General features: G+C 39.5%; 1 protein-coding gene across 2 annotated transcripts in view; it reads right to left on the minus strand.

The window, feature by feature from the left end:
* Positions 1 to 3189: 3189 nt before the first annotated feature.
* Positions 3190 to 19685, minus strand: part of med23 (mediator complex subunit 23) — a 46017-nt gene continuing 29521 nt past the window's right edge. For both annotated transcript variants that reach the window (XM_051875110.1, XM_051875109.1), the window contains 10 exons: positions 17951 to 18131; positions 15570 to 15740; positions 10982 to 11198; positions 10064 to 10300; positions 9787 to 9952; positions 9616 to 9688; positions 9227 to 9441; positions 6357 to 6477; positions 4429 to 4560; positions 3190 to 3665 (listed from right to left, as the gene is read on the minus strand). In XM_051875110.1, coding sequence (XP_051731070.1) covers positions 3471 to 3665; positions 4429 to 4560; positions 6357 to 6477; positions 9227 to 9441; positions 9616 to 9688; positions 9787 to 9952; positions 10064 to 10300; positions 10982 to 11198; positions 15570 to 15740; positions 17951 to 18131 — 1708 coding nt within the window. In that variant the 3' untranslated portion in view covers positions 3190 to 3470. The remainder of the gene's footprint in view (positions 3666 to 4428; positions 4561 to 6356; positions 6478 to 9226; positions 9442 to 9615; positions 9689 to 9786; positions 9953 to 10063; positions 10301 to 10981; positions 11199 to 15569; positions 15741 to 17950; positions 18132 to 19685) is intronic.

Consider the following 19685-nt stretch of genomic DNA (forward strand, 5'->3'; position numbering starts at 1 on the left):
AAATTCACCAATTCAAGCCTCTACATGGCATTTTTGGTCATTTAATAGTGAAATATTTCATTAAATGCTGCTGGTCATTGCTATATTTTCAGCCCAGTTACATAAAAGACCATGGTATAATAATCTCTTCTGGTTTATCAGTTGTGTTTAATGAGCTGATTTAATGCAGTCACTGTAACAGTTCTCAAAAACACTCTTTTGGCTGAAAAATACAGCTCTGATTAATATATAAGTCATATCATAATCTGTCCAATAACAGTCCATTAAACTGCTTTATATTGCAACCTGGTATTTGTTATATTATTTTAATTTATTAATGTAATCATAAACATGCTGGTTTGTAGTGCAAATAGTTTTACTGTTTGCTTCACCATCTAACAAAAGTATATTTAAAAAATGTTAGACGAACATCCAACTAACACGTTTCAGAAAAAACGTTCCATGAATGATGTATAAAAGTTACAGTACATCTGTATAAATATGAACACAATCATGGGAGTTTATTAATGATGAGAGGCGGGTAAATTCAGGGAAGTTAGATGAGACAGAACGTGTCTTCAGTTGAGCTCCATCCTCTGTGAACTGTCGAACGATCTCTCTGTGCTGCGATCCGCTCTGAGCTGAACACACTCAGCCCTGCGGCTCTGAAACACTCAGTCTGGGTCAGCAGTGACCATGGAAACTGCGGTCATGATGTTTGTTGATGTGTGACCGAGTGGCTTGTGTTTCAGGAACATGAGCTTATTTTCTTTCTAACATGCTGTTGGGAGAGAGAACTTAAACATCAATATTAGACATAATGTGTTTATTCATCCGCATTTGTTCTGAAATGGTTAAAATTGTCAAAAATGCAACCAGACAACCCTTTGAGTCTAGATTCTAGCAAAAATAAGCAGCATAAATTAAAAATGTAGTTAAAAATTGAATTGTAATTTTGATTGTTCACAGAGATGGGATTGAAAAGAGTCTGCTGATGTCTGTCTCACTGCAACGAAACACTGACTTTTCATATTTCACATTTGCTTGAACTCTTGTAATGCATTATAAACTGGACACACTTTTGCATTCCTGGGTCTGTTCGGACCCGGTGGAACATGAGCTTAGAAAACAGTCATAACTTAATATTTTTCAACTAAAACCATAATGTATTTGATCAGTAACTTCTCGTTAATGAGTAAATGACCAACATTTTACTCCTTTTTATTAATTATAGAACTCTTCAAAATGTAAAATCTTTGCAAGAACTACAGCAAAAACCAATGGGACACAAGAAAAGATATATTTTATCAATATTCATTTGAATATATTATTATATGAAATTTATAAGAACATATAATGAGAATTACCAGTACGAACTACAGTGACTTCAACGTATAACTCATGACTGCTCAAAACAGCATCAATATCAACCTAAAATGTTTTTTTAAACAAAATATATTCTGTTTTACTTGCGAAAAAAAGATGATAAACAGCCTGAATCTCCTTCATGCTGCAGTGGCTCATTAATAGGAGACAGAAATCTGAATCCTCTTTCCTTTTTCAAACTTACACCAATTTGTCTGTGAACTTTTGATACAAACAGACATTTGTGTCATTTTATTTTAATTTCAGAATATGAAATTATAAACAAAACAGTCTCAAGTGGGAAGGAAAAAAGTCAAAACTGACCCAAAACGCAAAAGGCGTAACAATTTAGTTCAAATGGTTATATCTCTCTCCTTTACAAAAAAAAAAAGAAAGAAAAAAATGAACAGTAAATGAACTGTGTATTTTGACAGCATTAAAGTTTCATTTTCATACTAAAAACCTAATCTTTCAGAAATGTTTATGTGCCTCTTAATGGTCCAAACGGCCCGAGTGCAGTAGGAGGTTTAGTTAAATTGTCTCAATACTCACATTAGACAGAGCGATGAAACACTCAAAGTGCTGCTCGTCTTAGTTGTGTTGAAACAGCCTATAATAAAATGTGACATTCTGCACTTTTGCCTCATATTCCTCTTTTAATCAGCTGTGTTGACTCCACAGCAAACAGAGCAGTTTAATCTGTACTGTCCCAATCCTTCCGGAGGGCCCCGTGGATACTGAGAGGTGACAGAAGAGCTCAACACCTCTCGCTCAGAGCCAGAGGGAATGAATCAGCCAGCGTGTTCAGCACTAAATGCATAAAACATGAAGCTATAAAGACGTGATCTTAACATCTGATCCTTTTAACACTCCTCATTGACTAAGTAAAGGTCGAGCTCTCCATTATGGCTGATGTAAGCGCGGCTGTGATCGCTCTCAGCGCTGCAGTGATGGAGGTGCATTAACAGAGTCAGACCAACACTTCAGTCACGCTCTGATTGTTCCACCGTCAACATTCACTTCACACACACCGACGGTCATTACTGGCCTTCAAACTGTGCATCTGCATTTTTCATTAAATTAAATATATGCACTTCTGAGAAATAGAGCAGAGACAATAATGCTAAAAATGATCTTAGATTCATAATAACAGCCTCTTTCAACATGACTAGGCTAAAAGTGACTGATTGAGAGAGAGAGAGAGAGAGAGATGAATGAAGAGGAGTGACTGATTTTCCTGGAAGAAATAATAGATTCTGCACATCTGAATATTCACAGAACAGACACAAGAGCTTTCATCATGTGACAGACATCTCGAGAACATCAATCTGAATTTAAAAGAACAAAAACAATATCCAGAGTCTCTTCTGCTCCTCAATGCTGCATTTATATGATCAAAAATACAGTAAAAACTGTGAAATATTATTAGCTGTTTTCTCTGTGAATATATAGTAAAGTGTAATTTATTCCTGAATTTTCAGCATCATTACTCCAGTCTTCAGTGTCACATGATCCTTCAGAAATCATTCTGATATGATGATTTGATGCTCAAGAAACATTTATGATTATTATCAATGTTGAAAACAACTTCATATTTTTGTGGAAACAAATTTTTCAGGGTTCTTTCATGAATAGGAAGTTCAACAGAACAGCATTTATTTGAAATAGAAATATTTTGTAACATTATAAATGTCTTTACTGTCACTTTGATCAATTGAATGCATTCTTGATGAATAAAAGTATTAAAAATGTATACATATGTTATTTATGATTAGTGCTGTAGTTTCAGATGTCTAGTGTCTGGGAATGTGACCCTAATACACACAAAAAAAGCACAAAATCAGGTTCAATAAACACATGATTCGTCTTTATTACATATTAAAAAAATGAAACACGACTCAAAGCAAAAAACAAAACAAAAAAACAGATTCTGCTCTATCAAAGTTCAGGCTGAAGGCTTCAGGAAAATCTTCCTAGATGAAAATAAGGCATGTGATGGAAGTTGAAAGCCTTGTTTATCGTCTGATGTCACATGATCTTCAGTCATATGGTGTGTGCAGAAGGCAGCCGCACACCTTCAGCTGTTTAACAGTCCTGAGATCAGCAGCTGTGCGTCTGAACGCTGCTCACTGCGGCACAGACAGAGGAATACTCGAGGGTCCGGCTCCGCTCTGGGCCGCGGGGGACGAGACGCTCGGGGTCTGAGGGGCGGTGTTCGCTGTCGAGACGGCCGCCGCCGCCGGCTCCATCTTACTGATGTGAGTGATGAAGCGCAGGCGCAGACGCATCGCCGGCCTCAGCGAACAGATGATCCTCTCCACCTGCACACAGGACACACATCAGACACGTTACACTGCCGCAGAGAGCTTTCAAGTGACCTATAATGCCCTTTCAAAGTCTTTGGGCTTTACTAAAATAGGTTTTCATGCTTGAATGTCACCCCTAGTGTAATACCAAATTTAGCATTTTAATCAACAGTTAATTTTTTGTTAAACTTTTACCACGTCTTGAAGTATCACAATAATATATCGTGAGTTCAGTATCGTGACATGAGGGTATCCGTACATCCCTAGTGCTTAGTGTATATTGCGTCATTTGCGACACAACTTTAGTGTGGATTTAATTCAGAAGCGTGTGACAGCCCTCAGCAGCTCTACGAATAAACACCTCAATATATGTGTGTGTGTGAAAGCTGAAGTTCAGATGATAAAGCCAAGGCACACAGGAGACTGATCTTTATTTCCAGTGACTGCTGATACTGAGCTGATATATGTGACCTTTCCTGTTTTTCCCCAAGGGAGAAACAAACAAACAGCAGCTTCAGAAAGAGACTCGACCTCCTGCCACTGCACACACTCATCTGAATGACAGCAGACCATGTGAGACGGCCACAGAATACAAACAGGGACGACTCTGCCCCAATAATCACAAACGGACAGACTGTCCAACACAATCTCATGGTAATTTGTAACTGCTTTACATTTTGGTGAATTGGTGGCTAACTGATGGTTTCAAGCAGGTCAAGTAGGCCCAATGGAGGTTATGACCTTAATACAAAGAAGAATGTTACTGTGTGTGTGTTACCTGGTCTTTAACGCTGTCCCCAGTAAACATGTATTTGATGTGGTACAGGAAGTCACAGATGGGGTCCATATAGGACAAGTGTTTAATGTGCTGGTCCACAGCCTGAAGCATCTCATAAAACGCCACTCCAATCTGAGAGGAAGAAACACACTCATCAGCAACGACCTCATAATATACATCAAACACAGGTCTCCATTCAATCATTCACTGTGAGTCAAAACTGTTCAATGCGTAACTCATTAATACAACTTCTTTATTATTATTAATCATTAGTTGATGTTGGTGTTATGTTGACATAACTTGATGTTGTAAGTGGGCACTAGTCAGCTGGAGAAATGACAGTCCTACAATAAAGGGCTGATTTATGATTATTAACAAAGTCTCTTAAGTCAGTTAAATCAGCGGCCATCATGGGAATGCACTCGGACCGCTATCTGTAATCATGCAAATTGAACAGGGAAATACTGAAATCAGAAAAACTGATAGACAAACTCACAATTCTATAACACATTTCAAATCATAAATGTTGTTTCTTACTAGGATTGTGCGATATGTATCATCTACGATAATATCGTAATTGTTGCTTTAACGGTGCAAACTGACATGTCACTCAATTTAAAAAAAAAACAAAAATTCATGCTGAATATCACACAAAAGTTCAATAAATAGGATATTAAGTGAGTTGCATTTACACAATATTGTGTGCTTTTGCTTTCAAAAGACAAAATGTATCCAGACAAACAGCAGAACCGCTGCATGTCTCAACATGTCTCAGCACACTGGTGTTTTGTTATTGAATGGCTCTATATATTTGAAAGATTTGGTTGAGTAAATGATTCAATGACTCACTCATAAAAACAGTCACTTGCTTTGTTCCTAAATGAATCAGGCATTTGAACAAATCAGTTAAATAAATGATTCAATGACTCACAGTCATAATACAGTGACTTGTCGCCACCTACTGGTGGTTTTAATTGGTGACGTTAATTTTATTTTGTCCATTTTATACTTCTATATTTACATTTTGATTCTTTAAACACTAAGAAAAACGGAAAGACTAAGTTTCCATTTCATGCAGTAATGTCAGTGCTTTACTACAGCTCTGAACAATCTTATTATTTGCGATTGTAACTGCAGTGTAAGCGTCTTCTGTTCTGTGTGAACGGCTCCGTAAGTGCATTTATGCTACCTCTGAGCTGCATTAAACAGTCTGTGTAAATACATCTAAATGTCATTTCAGATGCAGCTTCAGTGCCTCCTCTGCAGTACAAAGATTGATTTTGTTGATACTGACTTCATTTGATTAATAACAGTGTCTTAATATTTTAATTTAATTTATTATTGTAAGAATTTGACATGCTTCTATTAAGGATAGAAAAAAAATGCCATTATACAGGTAAAAATGCCCCTGTAAATGAATTTAAGGGGGCAAATATCACTACTTAATGGAAAAGTTAATTTCTGTCACTGCTGTGAACTAATCACTGCACAGAACATGAAGAATAAAGCAGTCAAGGCAGCAGCACATTCTGTACTGGTGAAACACATCTGATCCGGACCTGGTTATCAACGGCAGCTCTACCAGTCACAGTGTTCGGTGATGGTCAGTGGGTGTAAGGAGCTTAAGGGTTTCTGGGTAAATGGGGTCAGTGTGTAGAGATCACCTTAATTAGATGGACTTCTTCAAACAGCCCCACAGGAGCACAGCATGAACTACTCGACTCGGCTCAAGCACTCTCTAAGTGTGTGTGTGTGTGTGTGTGCGCTGCGTATGTGCCGGCCTGTGGTCTAATCAAGTCTCTTAGTTTCCTGTGCCGCTCTCTTCTCTCTCCCATGAGGCTTTGCTTTGAAGAGTCAAGGTGAGTGTGACTGAAATGGCCAGGTGTATGAGTGTGTGTGTGTGTGTGTGTGTGTGTGTGTGGCTCTACCTCCAGCATGCATCTGGTCCTCTCCTGCTGGAAGCGCTGCAGAAACGGCCCCACCAGGTGATACACGTACAGCAGCTGGAACTCCGTCTTCACGATGGGTTTCAGCACCTCCGACAGGAACCTGACACACACAATCACATCACGTGAAGACCGCGGTAAAATCACTGCAAAACACAGTGTCCAGCAGCAACAGCAATATGATGAAGACAGCAATGATCATTTAATAATTACACATGTTGGCCTGACAAACTCCATTCAAACTACATTAACTACCAAGAAATGTAGCAACTGTAGAACAGAATTAAAGTCATCATGAAATGGACAATTCCTGTTTTCTATGGAATACTGCAGTGTTTATTTAGTCTTAATTATATATGTGCAGATCAATAGTCTTGATCAGCTCATAATCTTGAATCAGAATAACTTCTCCTCCCTCTTGCAGCATCTCTTCTCTTCTCTGATGACGAAGGCGGAGCAACCTGTCACTCATATGAGATCCACCAATAGCAAACCACATCCAGCCAATCAATTCCCCACGGACAAAATCAGGCCCTGCCCTACATTTGTTCTTGTTTGCAAAGCATTTCTCTCAAATATATGTCTCAATAGGGAAGAAAAGACTAACTTTCCGTTTCATGCAGTGGTGTTTTACTACAGCTCTGAACACAATCAGAGTCACAATTAGTCTGATCAATGAAGATCTGTTCACATCGAATGACATCATCATTACTCATGACAACTTTTGTCGCTGAATGGCTCTATATATTTAAACGATTTGGTTGAGTAAATGATTCAATGACTCACTCATAAAGATAGTCACTTGCTTTGTTCCTAAATGAATCAGGCATTTGAACAAATCAGTTAAATAAATGATTCAATGACTCACAGTAATAATACAGTGATATGTCACCGCCTTCTGGTGGTCTTAATTGGTGACGTTTTTACATTTAAGAACAATTTTATTTTGTCCATCATTTTATATTTTTCTATATTTACATTTTTATTCTTTAAAGACTAAGAAAAACGGAAAGACTAACTTTCCGTTTCATGCAGTGGTGTCGGTGTTTTACTATGGCTCTGAACACAACTCATCCTATCGGAGTCACAATTAATCTGATTAATGAAGATCTGTTCACAGCGGATGACATGATCATGACTCAGACTCACATCGATCTGTCTGGAGGTCATGAATTCAGAACATTAAGCCCATTTTCATGACATTTTCAACTTGAAACTCAACCTTCTGTTATTGATCATTTTACAGCCGAAGGATGAGCTTCATGAATCTGTTACAGCTGAAGTATGAAGCGTCTCCTAGACTATCTCTCAGTTGAATGCTCAACACTGACTCAACCAATGGAGGGAATCTTTGGGAGTTTGGAGCAGGTTGACTGACCAATGGCAGACTGGAGGAGTGTTCAGGAAAATCAACCATTTTGATTTGATGGTGACTTTAAACACCCTTGAGCGATGATTATTATTAAAAAACAAGCTCTCGTTCTGAGCACGAGTGTGAAGAGACTCCAGTGTTTCAGTGTGTGTGGAGCAGAGGTTTAGCTCCGTCACGCTCACATGAACGGCAGCAGCTGTGGGAGCGAACAGACGGCACGCGGGCAGAGGCCAAGAGAGATGATGCAGGAGTGTGCTAACGTTCCCCTGTTGCTGCAGACGGAGTGTGTCAGACGCTGAAGACAGGCTGTTGAGCGCATCCAATCACAGCTCCTCCAGGAGCCGCCTGTCACTGAATTATCTGTGTGTGCATGGACACCATCCCAGACGTCAAAGCGCTGTCAGCGGAGGACCAGCAGGCACAGTTTAACAGACGTCTTTACACATCAAAACAAACAGAGCATGTGACTGACGCCTCACAGCACAAACACACACACTCCCGTTCAGAAGCTTGAGGTCAGCATGACTGTTTCTTCTTTAAAGAATTTAATACTTTTATTCATCAAGGATGCACTAAATTGATCAAAAGTGGCATTTATAATGTCAAATGATTTCTATTTCAAATAAATGCTGTTCTTTTGAACTTTCTACTCATCAAAGAATCCTGAAGAATAAAATATATGACAGTTTCCACAAAAATCTGACTGTTTTCAACATTGATAAAATCAGAAATGTTTCTTGAGCAGCAAATCAGCATATTAGAATGATTTCTGAAGGATCATACAAAACGGATTATCATTTGAAAAGACAGCAGATTATCGAAGTAAAATGGCTTGTGAACAAACAATGAAGTCTTAGTAAGTGTCAGTAAGTGCACAGGCGGCATTCTGACATAGCTGACATGTAGATGAATAACAATCTTGAGTACAGAAGCCTGGAACTACTTTAGCCGTGCATTTACTGATAATTGCACAACTTAGAGCGTGTGTCAACCAATCAGATTCAAGCATTCAACAACCTTATTGTATAACAGTAAATCATAAGCAATCTATTGGCATAAATGCGCAGTATTCAGTGATTCTGAACTGCTCTGAAACCACATTTTGACTTTGGACTTGCGGTGCTCATATTTAATGAAATCATAGACTTTTGTCTAGTTCAAAATGGCTGTTTTTCCTTCTCCAAATTTAAGACCTCTTAATATGATAATTAAGACTTTTTTTAATACATTTAGGATAGCTAAGACGTTGTATAACCTTAAGTTTGATTTTAATAACCCTGAGTATTGGTCAGAATTTTAAAGTTTGTGCACCCTAATTTTTTTTTAAAATAAAAAATTATGTAAAATACAGTTTAAGAGATTTTACAAACTATTTATGGCTGGTAAAAGTCTGCACTATTGGGAGGTGTGGTAAAAAGTTTTGGACCCTGAGCAGGGTGCGTTGGTGCTGGTTCTCTTTGAGACGGGTCTGATGTCTTACTTGGGAATGAGGGAGAGCTGTCCGATGCTGGAGTGATGCCAGACGGCGTGTGCCAGAGCCAGAATGTAGCTGCAGTGCATCTCTGAGTACGACTGGTGACAGGCGGTGAAGTCCAGCAGCTGGAAGGGGTAACCGACCCACTCCGCCTCCGAACTCAGAACCGGACTGCTGATCACACTTACGATCCGGTCGTGGAGGACGATCCAGTACGGCTCCTGAACAGGAGAGAGACAAAATTACAGTATCTTGAAGAGAGATGCTGAGTTCAAAGCCTTAAAAGTATGCGTCACAACAAGGCCAGGCAAGGAAGAGGAGATGTGGATCTAAACGCAGCTTCTAACTTTATTTAACAAATACAACAACAACGAACATAAAGACAGTCTCCGTACAGGCAGAGCAGTGATGACCAGTCCAATCGCGTTCATCCAGGCCGTGATGTTCTCACGGGGAACCAGCGGCTGGCTGCAAAACACACACCAAACCCATAATTCAACACACAGCACTCCACCATATGAATGAATATGTATCATATGTCATCAGTGCTGCTGATGACCTCTGACCTCTTGAGCACCACATTGAGCAGAGCGTTTCCCACGTCTTTGCCCGGCACAGCCAGAGCCATGAGCTCCACACAGGTGACGTGTAGCGCGTGCGCGGCCGGGTTGGGAAACTCGTTGAAGCGCCAGTCACAGTTGGGGAACGGCCCCGGGGATTTACCTGCCATGGGTGGATTCGGTTAAGAAAATTCTCACAATTCACATGGGTCATTCATCTCAGGTTGGAAATACAGAAAAAACACATCCCTGTATCTCATCTGGTGCGCTCAGTAAAGGATATTATCCACCAGCCGTCCGATGAGCTTGCAGTAGTACGTGTCGTCGGGGATCCAGACGTTGTCGTCGCGGGGGTTCATTCCACACTTCAGGTAGGTCTCGCTGAGACACCAGCCCGGGGTGCGGTTGTCCTTGAGCGAGCTCATGATGGCATGGACAAGCTTCCTCTTCAGGTTGGTGCGATCTCGCAGGTGCCTCTCGTAATAATGCAGCGTGTTGTACAGGTACGTCACCGGACGATCTGCGCGTGAATGGTTTATGATAGAAAAAGTCATCATTAATTATTCACAATTCAAGAACTGTGTTCTTCAGTAAGAACAATATTATATAAGTTATTGGGGTGAGAAGAAATATTATTGCAGTTTCCATATTAGAATTTTAATTTAGAGTTTGATATTTTAATACATTAAAGAGGACCCTATTTCAAAGTCTTGATGTTGTTTTTGGGCTCTACTAGATTGAATGTTGATTATTTTCCTCATATTCTCCATTGTTCAGCTCCTCTCTTCCCAGTCTGTCAGTAACGCTCTGTTTAGTTCCTGTCTCTATGAAGCCCCTCCTTCTGAAAAGCACAATGTGCTCTGATTGGTCGGCTGGAGCAGTGTGTTGTGATTGGTGTTTGGGAAATGTCCCGCCCCTTACCATAACCGCCAGTTTCAACACACTACTAACTAACTCAACCAGGCCCCGCTCCTTTATTCTGTGTATGAATTATTTAAATGAGGAATACTGTGAAGAAAACTCAAGATGGAGGCGTTTCAGAAACACTGACACTGATATAGAGAAGAACTCCTGCTGGACTTTGCAGAGCTTTTTCATGCAACATTACACACTAAAGAAAGATGAACATGGAAAAAGCAGAATATGTCCACCTAAATAATAGTTTATTAATTTGAGATCCACTACCCTTCATGACCCTCACCGTGAAACTTGTAGAGCCCCCCCAGGTGATCGAGCAGCGTCTCCAGAGACTTCGACACGGGCAGCAGCTCCAGGAAGCGATGGATGACGATGTCGAACACGGGAAGGAAGCGCAGACACACGTTACCGAAGTAGATGGGCAGGTACTGCGACTGCAGCTGAATGGGAGGGTTGACCTGCTCTGCCAGACCTTCGAAGTACAGCTTCTCTGGATACTTCTGCACGGGTCAACAGTGGAGAACAAAACCATCATCACGTCTCCCATCCCAGATTCAGAGACAGCTATAATTCAGTCACTCAATAGGCAAAATGATTTGACTGCACTGACACTATTGGATGAGAACAAAAGTTGAACTGAATTAGGCTGGATGATCACACCACTGTTTTCTGCAGAGCTGCTTTATAGCTGAATCAACTGTGTTTCATAATTGATGAACTTTGCAACATCACAGTTATTGAACTGAACTGAATAAACACTGAACTGACTCAAAGTGAATAACACTATTGTCTTGTGAAGAACTGCTTATAGCCGAACTGAACTCAACTGATTAACACTGTTGAACTGAACTGAATCAACAGTGAACTGATCTGAATAATGACACTGTCTTTTTAGACCAGCAGAATTTGAATTTGTCTCATATTTGATGAAGTTTGCATCACTGTTTCTGTTATCCTGATTATTAATCTGTATTGTATAAAACGTTTGTTCACTTTCATCATTTCTAGAACACAGATGAAGATATTTTTAATGATTTTTGTCCCTCCATTGAAACTGCATTCCACAAAAACTTTGACACTTCAAAATGTTCAGAAATTATAAACGTAATCAATAAAAATACAGCGGATTAATCCATGTCTTGTGACGAGACATGACTTATGAGTTTAGTTCTCGCTTGTCAGACAAGCACATTTGAGCTGCCATGTTTACCATATTTGATGTGCTCTACATGTTTATTCTACATATGTGAATAAAATCCTAAATTAAATCTGTTCATCATATAAAGCGATCACGTTTCTTCTGAAGACTTGGATTAAACTGCTCCATTCATATGAATTACTTATACACTTGAACTTTTTGAAGCATCAAGTTTTGGATGTGTGGAGGGACAGAAATCTCTCAGGTTTCATTAAAAACATCATCATTTGTGTTTTTAAGATGAATGAAAGTCATACAGATTTGAACAACATGAGGGTAAATAATGACAGAATGATCATTTTTGGGTGAACTATCACTTTAAGACTTGAGGGCCATTCACACCAAGAATGATAACTATAACGATAACTATATTATCTTCCTCACCAGCGGACTATATCGTTCTGTTAATTATAAACGTGTGCATCTGTCTCTTTAAATGCTCAAGCTCTTTAAAGCAAGATGGATTCTGATTGGCTGTCAATGTTTTTATCTTTGATCAGCTGGAAATAAACGTTCTGAAAGTGATTCAATCTATATTGTTTTTCTGTGCCGTTATCAGTGTGGCGTGGACTCTGTTCTTTTACATTTATAATGTTGAATATTTCAGTCTTTACCCAGTAGATAACAGCTGTACTGCGTGTTAGAAAACAGCTGGCGGTGACGTTAACCACTGATAAACATCTCAAGAATACCTCTCTTACTAAACTCAAGAGCCACATGCTGGCTTTCGTCTCATGGTCGGGTTCAGCTCAGGTCGAACAGTGTGCTGCTGAATTATGTTGTGTTTGCCATTCAGCACAGATACACACAAGACGAAATGTCACGGCAATCAGAGGTCAATCTCTACTTAAAATGCCACAGAGAAACAAAGATGGGGGATAATAACTGTTTATGACATTTCAGACACTCATCAAGCTTGATATTTGGCTGAATATCCTGAACTGAGATGGCTTTCTGTTTCATCTCTAAAGGTCAACAATAGAATTATACACAAATCCACACGTAACGTACGTCTGGGGCTGCTGAACTGAACAGTCTCTCAGGGAAGCCAGCATTTGCTGTGCATTTCATTATTTAACTTTGCAGGTCACATAAGAACAAATGTGTATTTACACAGACTGAACAGCTTCGCAAGTGGTCGTCTGAGCATGAAGGACGTTAAAGACCACAGTACAGTCAGATGAAAAGATATTGAGTGCAAATGTTTGAAAAAAAGGTGCCTGTTTCCAGGCTGAAACAATGAGTGACAAAGAAAATTCACTGGATTAGTGAAAGTTTGTGAGCTTAACGCCATCGAATCTTTGAAAGATATTCAGAGTTTTGTTAGAGACTCTTAGTAGCAAATAAATGTGATAATCACAACTGTATATTCCAGATTGCTTTGTTATGTCTGTTAAATAATCAGTGCTGGACACATGGAAAATCTGAGCAGACGCTCTACACACATTTTTCTAATAATTTGCTGCACTAGCGTTTATGGACGCTGCTGCTGCTGCCAATATCCAATGTGTGTTATCTAATGCTGAAACTAATACTAACCACTAGAGCTGTGTGATACTGACAAAAAACATATCTTGATATTTTCTGGGATTTTGTCCATAACGATAATTAGACAAAATTTAGCTGAGTGTTTTTGTGCTGTATTTTGACTGCTTTAGATGATATTTGCCACTTTAAATGGATTTCAAGTGGCATTTTTACTTTTACAGTGGTTTGGTGCGTGTTGTTAACATGTAACGTGTTGTGTTTGGTGTGATGTTAGTGTGTAGCAGGTTCTGTATTTTGTTAGCATGTAACAGCTTTTGTGCTCGGTGCATGTTAGCATGTAGCACGTTGTGTGTCAATGCATATTGCTAGCATGTAGCAGGTTGTGTGTTCAGTGCGTGTTAGTGTGTAGCAAGTTGTGTTTTCGATGCGTGTTAGCATGCAGTAAACTGTTTTTGGTGCGTGGTGTTAGTGTGTAGCAGGTTGCGTGTTTGGTGCGTGTTGTTAGCGTGTAACAGGTTGTGTTTGGTGTGATTTTAGCATGTAGCAGCTTGTGTTTTCAAAGCATGTTAGCATGTAGCATGTTGTGTGTTGATGCCAGTGGTGTAATGTTATGAAGTAATAATACTTCGTTACAGTACTTAAGTATTTTTTGGGAGAATCTGTACTTTACTTGAGTTTTTATATTTCTGTCAACTTTTACTTTTACTCCACTACATTTCCTAAATAAAATGTATACTTTTACTCCGATACATTTTCCCAAAGCATTTTCGTTACTTGCTACAAAATAAAGTCGGAAGAACACAGACTGCAAACATAAATCATAAATGTATTCGATTTCAGTTCTTTTTTTTTTTTTTATCGGCACTGTAACACATATTTTGATTAGATAATAATCAAGTTTTCTAAAATAGAGGCAAATAATGTGTGAAAGTATACATATAATAGGACACATGCAATGCCTTTGTGTGTAAAGATGGTAATTTTTAAGCATGACTGGATTTATATGAAACGGAAACATTTTGTAATAAGAGTCAATTTGTAACATTAAATAAGGTTAATGAAAGTATTGTTCATTTTTAATTTCAACATTTACATTTTAACATTTTACAGTTGTCTCTTACATTAGTTATAATGCACTATGAATTAACATGAACGATCAATGTATAATTAATATATTAGTATTTTTTATATTTAAATTTACAATAAACATTTAGCCATTTTTTAATTCAAAGAAACAAAATGTAAGAAAGAGTTAAAACTGAACACAATCTTGCTGCTCAAACTGTGTATAGAAAAATTTTTAATAATATTTTGTTTGCTCCTTCTGTATTTTACATTTACTTGTACTTTTACTTTCAATACTTAAGTACAAAAAATATCACACACTTTAAAACTTTTACTCGAGTAATATTCTAAACAGTGACTTTAACTTCTACCAAAGTCATTTTCTGGTAAGATATCTATACTTTTACTCAAGTATGGTTTTCAAGTACTTTATACACCACTGGTTGATGCGTATTGTTAGCATGTAGCATGTTCGGTGTAAACGTGTAGCAGTTTGTGAGTTTGGTGTGTTGGTAGCATGTAGCAGAATGTGTTTTTGTTGTGTATTGTTAACATGTAGCAGGTTATGTGTTCGGTGTGTTGTTAACATGTAGCAGGCTGTGTGTTGGGTGTTTTAAGTGTGTAACACTTAAAACACTTTAAGTGTGAGCACTTTTTGTGTCTATTTGCCTCGTCATGACGACTCGCTTGTTGTATTCCTCACTTGTAAGTCGCTTTGGATAAAAGTGTCTGCCAAATGAGTAAATGTAAATGTAAATGTAAAAATGTAACAGGTTGTGTTTTTGGTGTGTGTTGTTAGTGTGTAATAGGTTCTATGATTGGTGTGTGTTAGCGTGTAGTGTGTTGATGCGTACTGTTATAGTGTAGCAGGTTGCATGTTCAGCACATGCTAGCATGTAGCAGGTTGCGTGTTCTGTGTATAGTAGGTTGTGTTTTTGGTTTGTTGTTAGCGTGTAGCAGGTTGTGTGTTTGTTGTGTGTTGTTAACATGTAGCAGGTTGTGTGTTGGGTGTGTTTTTAGTGTGTAACGGGTTGTTTTCATGGTGTGTTGTTAGTGTGTAGCAGGTCGTGTGTTCAGTGTGCGTTGTTAGTGTGTAGCAGGTGGCGTGTTGTTGTCTTACCTTGTGGTAGGTCATGTGTTTGGTGTGCCAGTCGCTCTGCAGCCAGTGTTCTGGAGCGTTCTCTTTCACAAAGTCACTCACACGGTTGCGGAAGTCGTTGGGTTTGAGGAGGAGAAGTTGGATGATGAAGTAACAGACCTGAGCCTCGTTCCCCTCGTGACTCCTCATCGCCTGCATGAAAACACACAACGATCAGTGCCACGGCATGTGTTTGGAAATGTTTGTTCAGTGTAGCATGTCGAGACAGTAGAGCTCTCACGCTTTCCAGTGTGTGTATTAATAAAACACAAGTGATTTTCTCATCAATAAACGTGCAGGATCTGTTTGCAGTCAAATCTTCAGATGGCTGAAAAGCACAAAGGCGCAGCAGGTCACTGTGAGCTGCAGGGAGGGTCAGTGTCAGTGAAGTCACGGCTCGATCAGGACTGATAAATGGGCCGTGTACAGTGCAGCAGGAAGCTCATTGATTAGCGGATGAGAAGGCCGATCCCCAGGCTGTTTACAGTCTAGCTGGCCTTCTGTTAGCTTCTGACACACAGATAATGTTTCACATGTAGCTTTTCTCCCATGCTGCGGTAACAGGCCAATAAATCCATGAGTCAAACATGAAACACAACACTGAAGAGCAGCGGATTCAATGGAAATATAAACATACTCTTTTTTTTTTTTTTTGCACTTTGGCAATCTTACAAACCGACTTTTTAACCACACATGCACTGCTCTGTGATGCTCCACGCATTATGTAATCACGTTGGAAAGGTCACACGTGAAGTAGGTGGAAGTACCGATCCAGTGTTTACAAAGCGAACGTGCAAAAAATAAGTCAAACGGCCTTTATAAAAAAAGGTAAAACAACGATGTCGGACGATTTTGAAGTTGGAGTTTTTCGCCCTACCGCGGTACTTCCGCCTACGTCAAGCGTGATCTTTCCAACGTGATTACGTCATGCGTGGAGCATCACAGAGCAGTGCAAGATGAGCATTTGTGGTTAAAAAGTATATAATTTTTATTTTATTTAGTAAATGAGTGATGGTTTCTCTAGATGAGACTCTTATTCCTCGTCTGGGATCGTGTAGAGCTCTTTGAAGCTGCACTGAAACTGACATTTGGACCTTCAACCCGTTGAACCCCAGTGAAGTCCACTATATGGAGAAAAATCCTGGAATGTTTTCCTCAAAAACCTTCATTTCTTTACGACTGAAGACAGAGAGAGACATTAACATCTTGGATGACATGGAGGTGAGTAAATTATCAGGAAATTTTATTTCTGAAGTGAACTAATCCTTTAAAGGAACACTCCACTTTTTTTGAAAATAGGTTCATTTTCCAACTCCCCTAGAGTTAAACAGTTGAGTTTTACCGTTTTCGAATCCATTCAGCCGATCTCCGGGTCTGGCGGTACCACTTTTAGCATAGCTCATTGAATCTGATTAGACCGTTAGCATCTCGCTCAAAAATGACCAAAGAGTTTCAATATTTTTCCTATTTAAAACTTGACTCTTCTGTAGTTACATCGTGTACTAAGACCGACGGAAAAAGAAAAGTTGCGATTTTCTAGGCCGATATGGCTAGGAACTATACTGTCATTCTGGCGTAATAATCAAGGAACTTTGCTGCCGTACCATGGCTGCAGCAGGTGCAATGATATTACGCAGCATCTCTCACAAATGTCTCCATGGTTGCAAGGCACGCTCCCTGTGCAAACAGGGGGTCACAGGCGCTGCGTAATATCATTGCGCCTGCTGCAGCCATGGTATGGCAGCAAAGTTCCTTGATTATTACGCCGGAATGACAGTATAGTTCCTAGCCATATCGGCCTAGAAAATCACAACTTTTCATTTTCCTTCGGTCTTAGTACACGATGTAACTACAGAAGAGTCAAGTTTTAAATAGGAAAAATATTTAAACTCTTTGGTCATTTTTTAACGAGATGCTAATGGTCTAATCAGATTCAATGAGCTATGCTAAAAGTGGTACCGCCAGACCCGGAGATCGGCTGAATGGATTCGAAAACCGTAAAACTCAACTGTTTAACCCTAGGGGAGTTGGAAAATGAACCTATTTTAAAAAAAAGTGGAGTGTTCCTTTAAGTCTTTCAACCATCTTTCAATGATTTACCAACTGGTTTTGCATAATTACTGATTAAAGTTCTAGTGTCTCAGTATTTGGTGCATCTCTGTTTAGATTTAAACTGGAGGATCATGTTCTCCTTCATGATTTGAGATCCTCCGTCTTGAGCTTCACTGGAATAACTAAATCTGGCCCAATGCTGAGTTATTTGGCAGCCAATATTTACAGGGTCAAGTAAGAGCGATGTAGTGAGTCGTTTGTGCCAAGCCGTTAGTCGAGTCGGGCAGGACAGGAGGAGGATCATGGCTCACCAGACAGAGGATGAGTCTGTCCAGGGTCACGATGTTGTACTTCCACACCATGTCGTTCAGAATCTCGATACACTTGTTTAGCTGCTGTCCCCCTGCTGACGTAGAGAACTCGTACACCAGGAAGTCAGCAAACGTCCGCACATGAGCCACCAGCGCTCGCGCCCCGATGCGCTCCAGGACCCTGAGGACAGGAAGTCAGAAAACAATTAACATGGAGCAGAACATGTTAGTGAGGCATTATCACACTAGAGTCCATCTGAAGTCAGAATTTGGTTTGTTTGGCTGTGAAAATCTCATTGAATTACATCAGAATTTCATCAAGGTGTTTTTTTCCTCTATATTCTCATACTATATGAGCCATAAAATCCTAATGTATCAAATATGATACAATGTATGAAAGTAATATGATTTTATAAAGATTTTTAAAAATATATTTTGTCTAATAGTTTAATAAACTGTTCCATTTTTAAAAAAAAAATATTTTTTTATTCCATTATTCCATATGTCAGGCTCTACAGGGTTAATCCACTGAATGATCATGTGACCAAACCTATGTGAAACTGCTGCTTAAGATGCAAAAGCACCGGTTGAGACTCCACATACTGCTAGAAAATCTCATTTCTGTCTGTATTAAAGAGCTTTGACAGAAAAAGATGTCAGTATCACATCCCAAAAGCTCCTGTAAAAACACGGGCTTCTGCAGACACAGCTCTGAGAAAACTCACAGCAAAGCTACTGTCAAGAACAGGCTGCAACAGAGAGATGAAGCGGTGAGAACAGAGAGGAGGAACATCAGACAGCAGGAGTCAGGAAAGACTGACAGGAGGAACTGCAGCACTGCGATGACTTCTGAAGGGTGAGAGCGTTTCAGAGACACTGATCACTGAAAACACACAAGAGCCTCAGGAAAACACCACGACTGAACCTGACAAAACACACCAACTCCAGTCCAAACCCAACAACAGCGATGGAGAACAGGGCTTTCTTCTTGTTTTGTAGTAAGAGTTAGATGTACACACTGAAACATTCACAACCAGAACAATTACTCTAACTGAACAGAAACTCATTGAAGAAACATCACAATGCTTTTGATGGCACATTAAAGGGGTGGTTGATTATGATTTGACTTTTTTAACTTTAGTTAGTGTGTAATGTTGCTGTTTGATCATAAACAACATCTGCAAAGTTACAACACTCAAAGTTCAATGCAAAGGGAGATATTTTCTTTTACAGAAATCGCTTTTTAAGGACTACAACAAACGGTTGGTAGGGACTACAACAAGCTTCTTCCTGGGTTGGTGACCCCGCCCCCGAGAACACACAACAAAGGGGGCGGGGCCATGTTGGGCTGCTTTAGAGAAGAGGAAGAGTTGTTGTAGTAGAGTGTTGTTGACATGCCGTCATTTTACGCCGGACTGCTTCACAAACGAGGGTCAATTCAACACAAAAGATTAACATGACGGCACATGCTAGTGGATGAGTTGAATCAACTCCACAGCAACCACATAAATTTATCCACTAACCATTCAGAAACGTCTAAAAGTTGTAACTTCTTCCTGAGTCTCTCCATCAGTGTCGACTCCGGTTTGAACAATGTAAGGCTGAACACCGTTACTGACAATCCTCATTTTGTCTGCGTGAGATTCTCCAGCTTTGTTGTTGTTGAGCTGTTAAAGCTCCGCCCTCTTCTGGAAAGGGGGCTGGGAGCAGCAGCTCATTTGCATTTAAAGGGACA

Source organism: Ctenopharyngodon idella, chromosome 20, assembly GCF_019924925.1.
Source record: "Ctenopharyngodon idella isolate HZGC_01 chromosome 20, HZGC01, whole genome shotgun sequence".
Taxonomy (NCBI): Eukaryota; Metazoa; Chordata; class Actinopteri; order Cypriniformes; family Xenocyprididae; genus Ctenopharyngodon; species Ctenopharyngodon idella.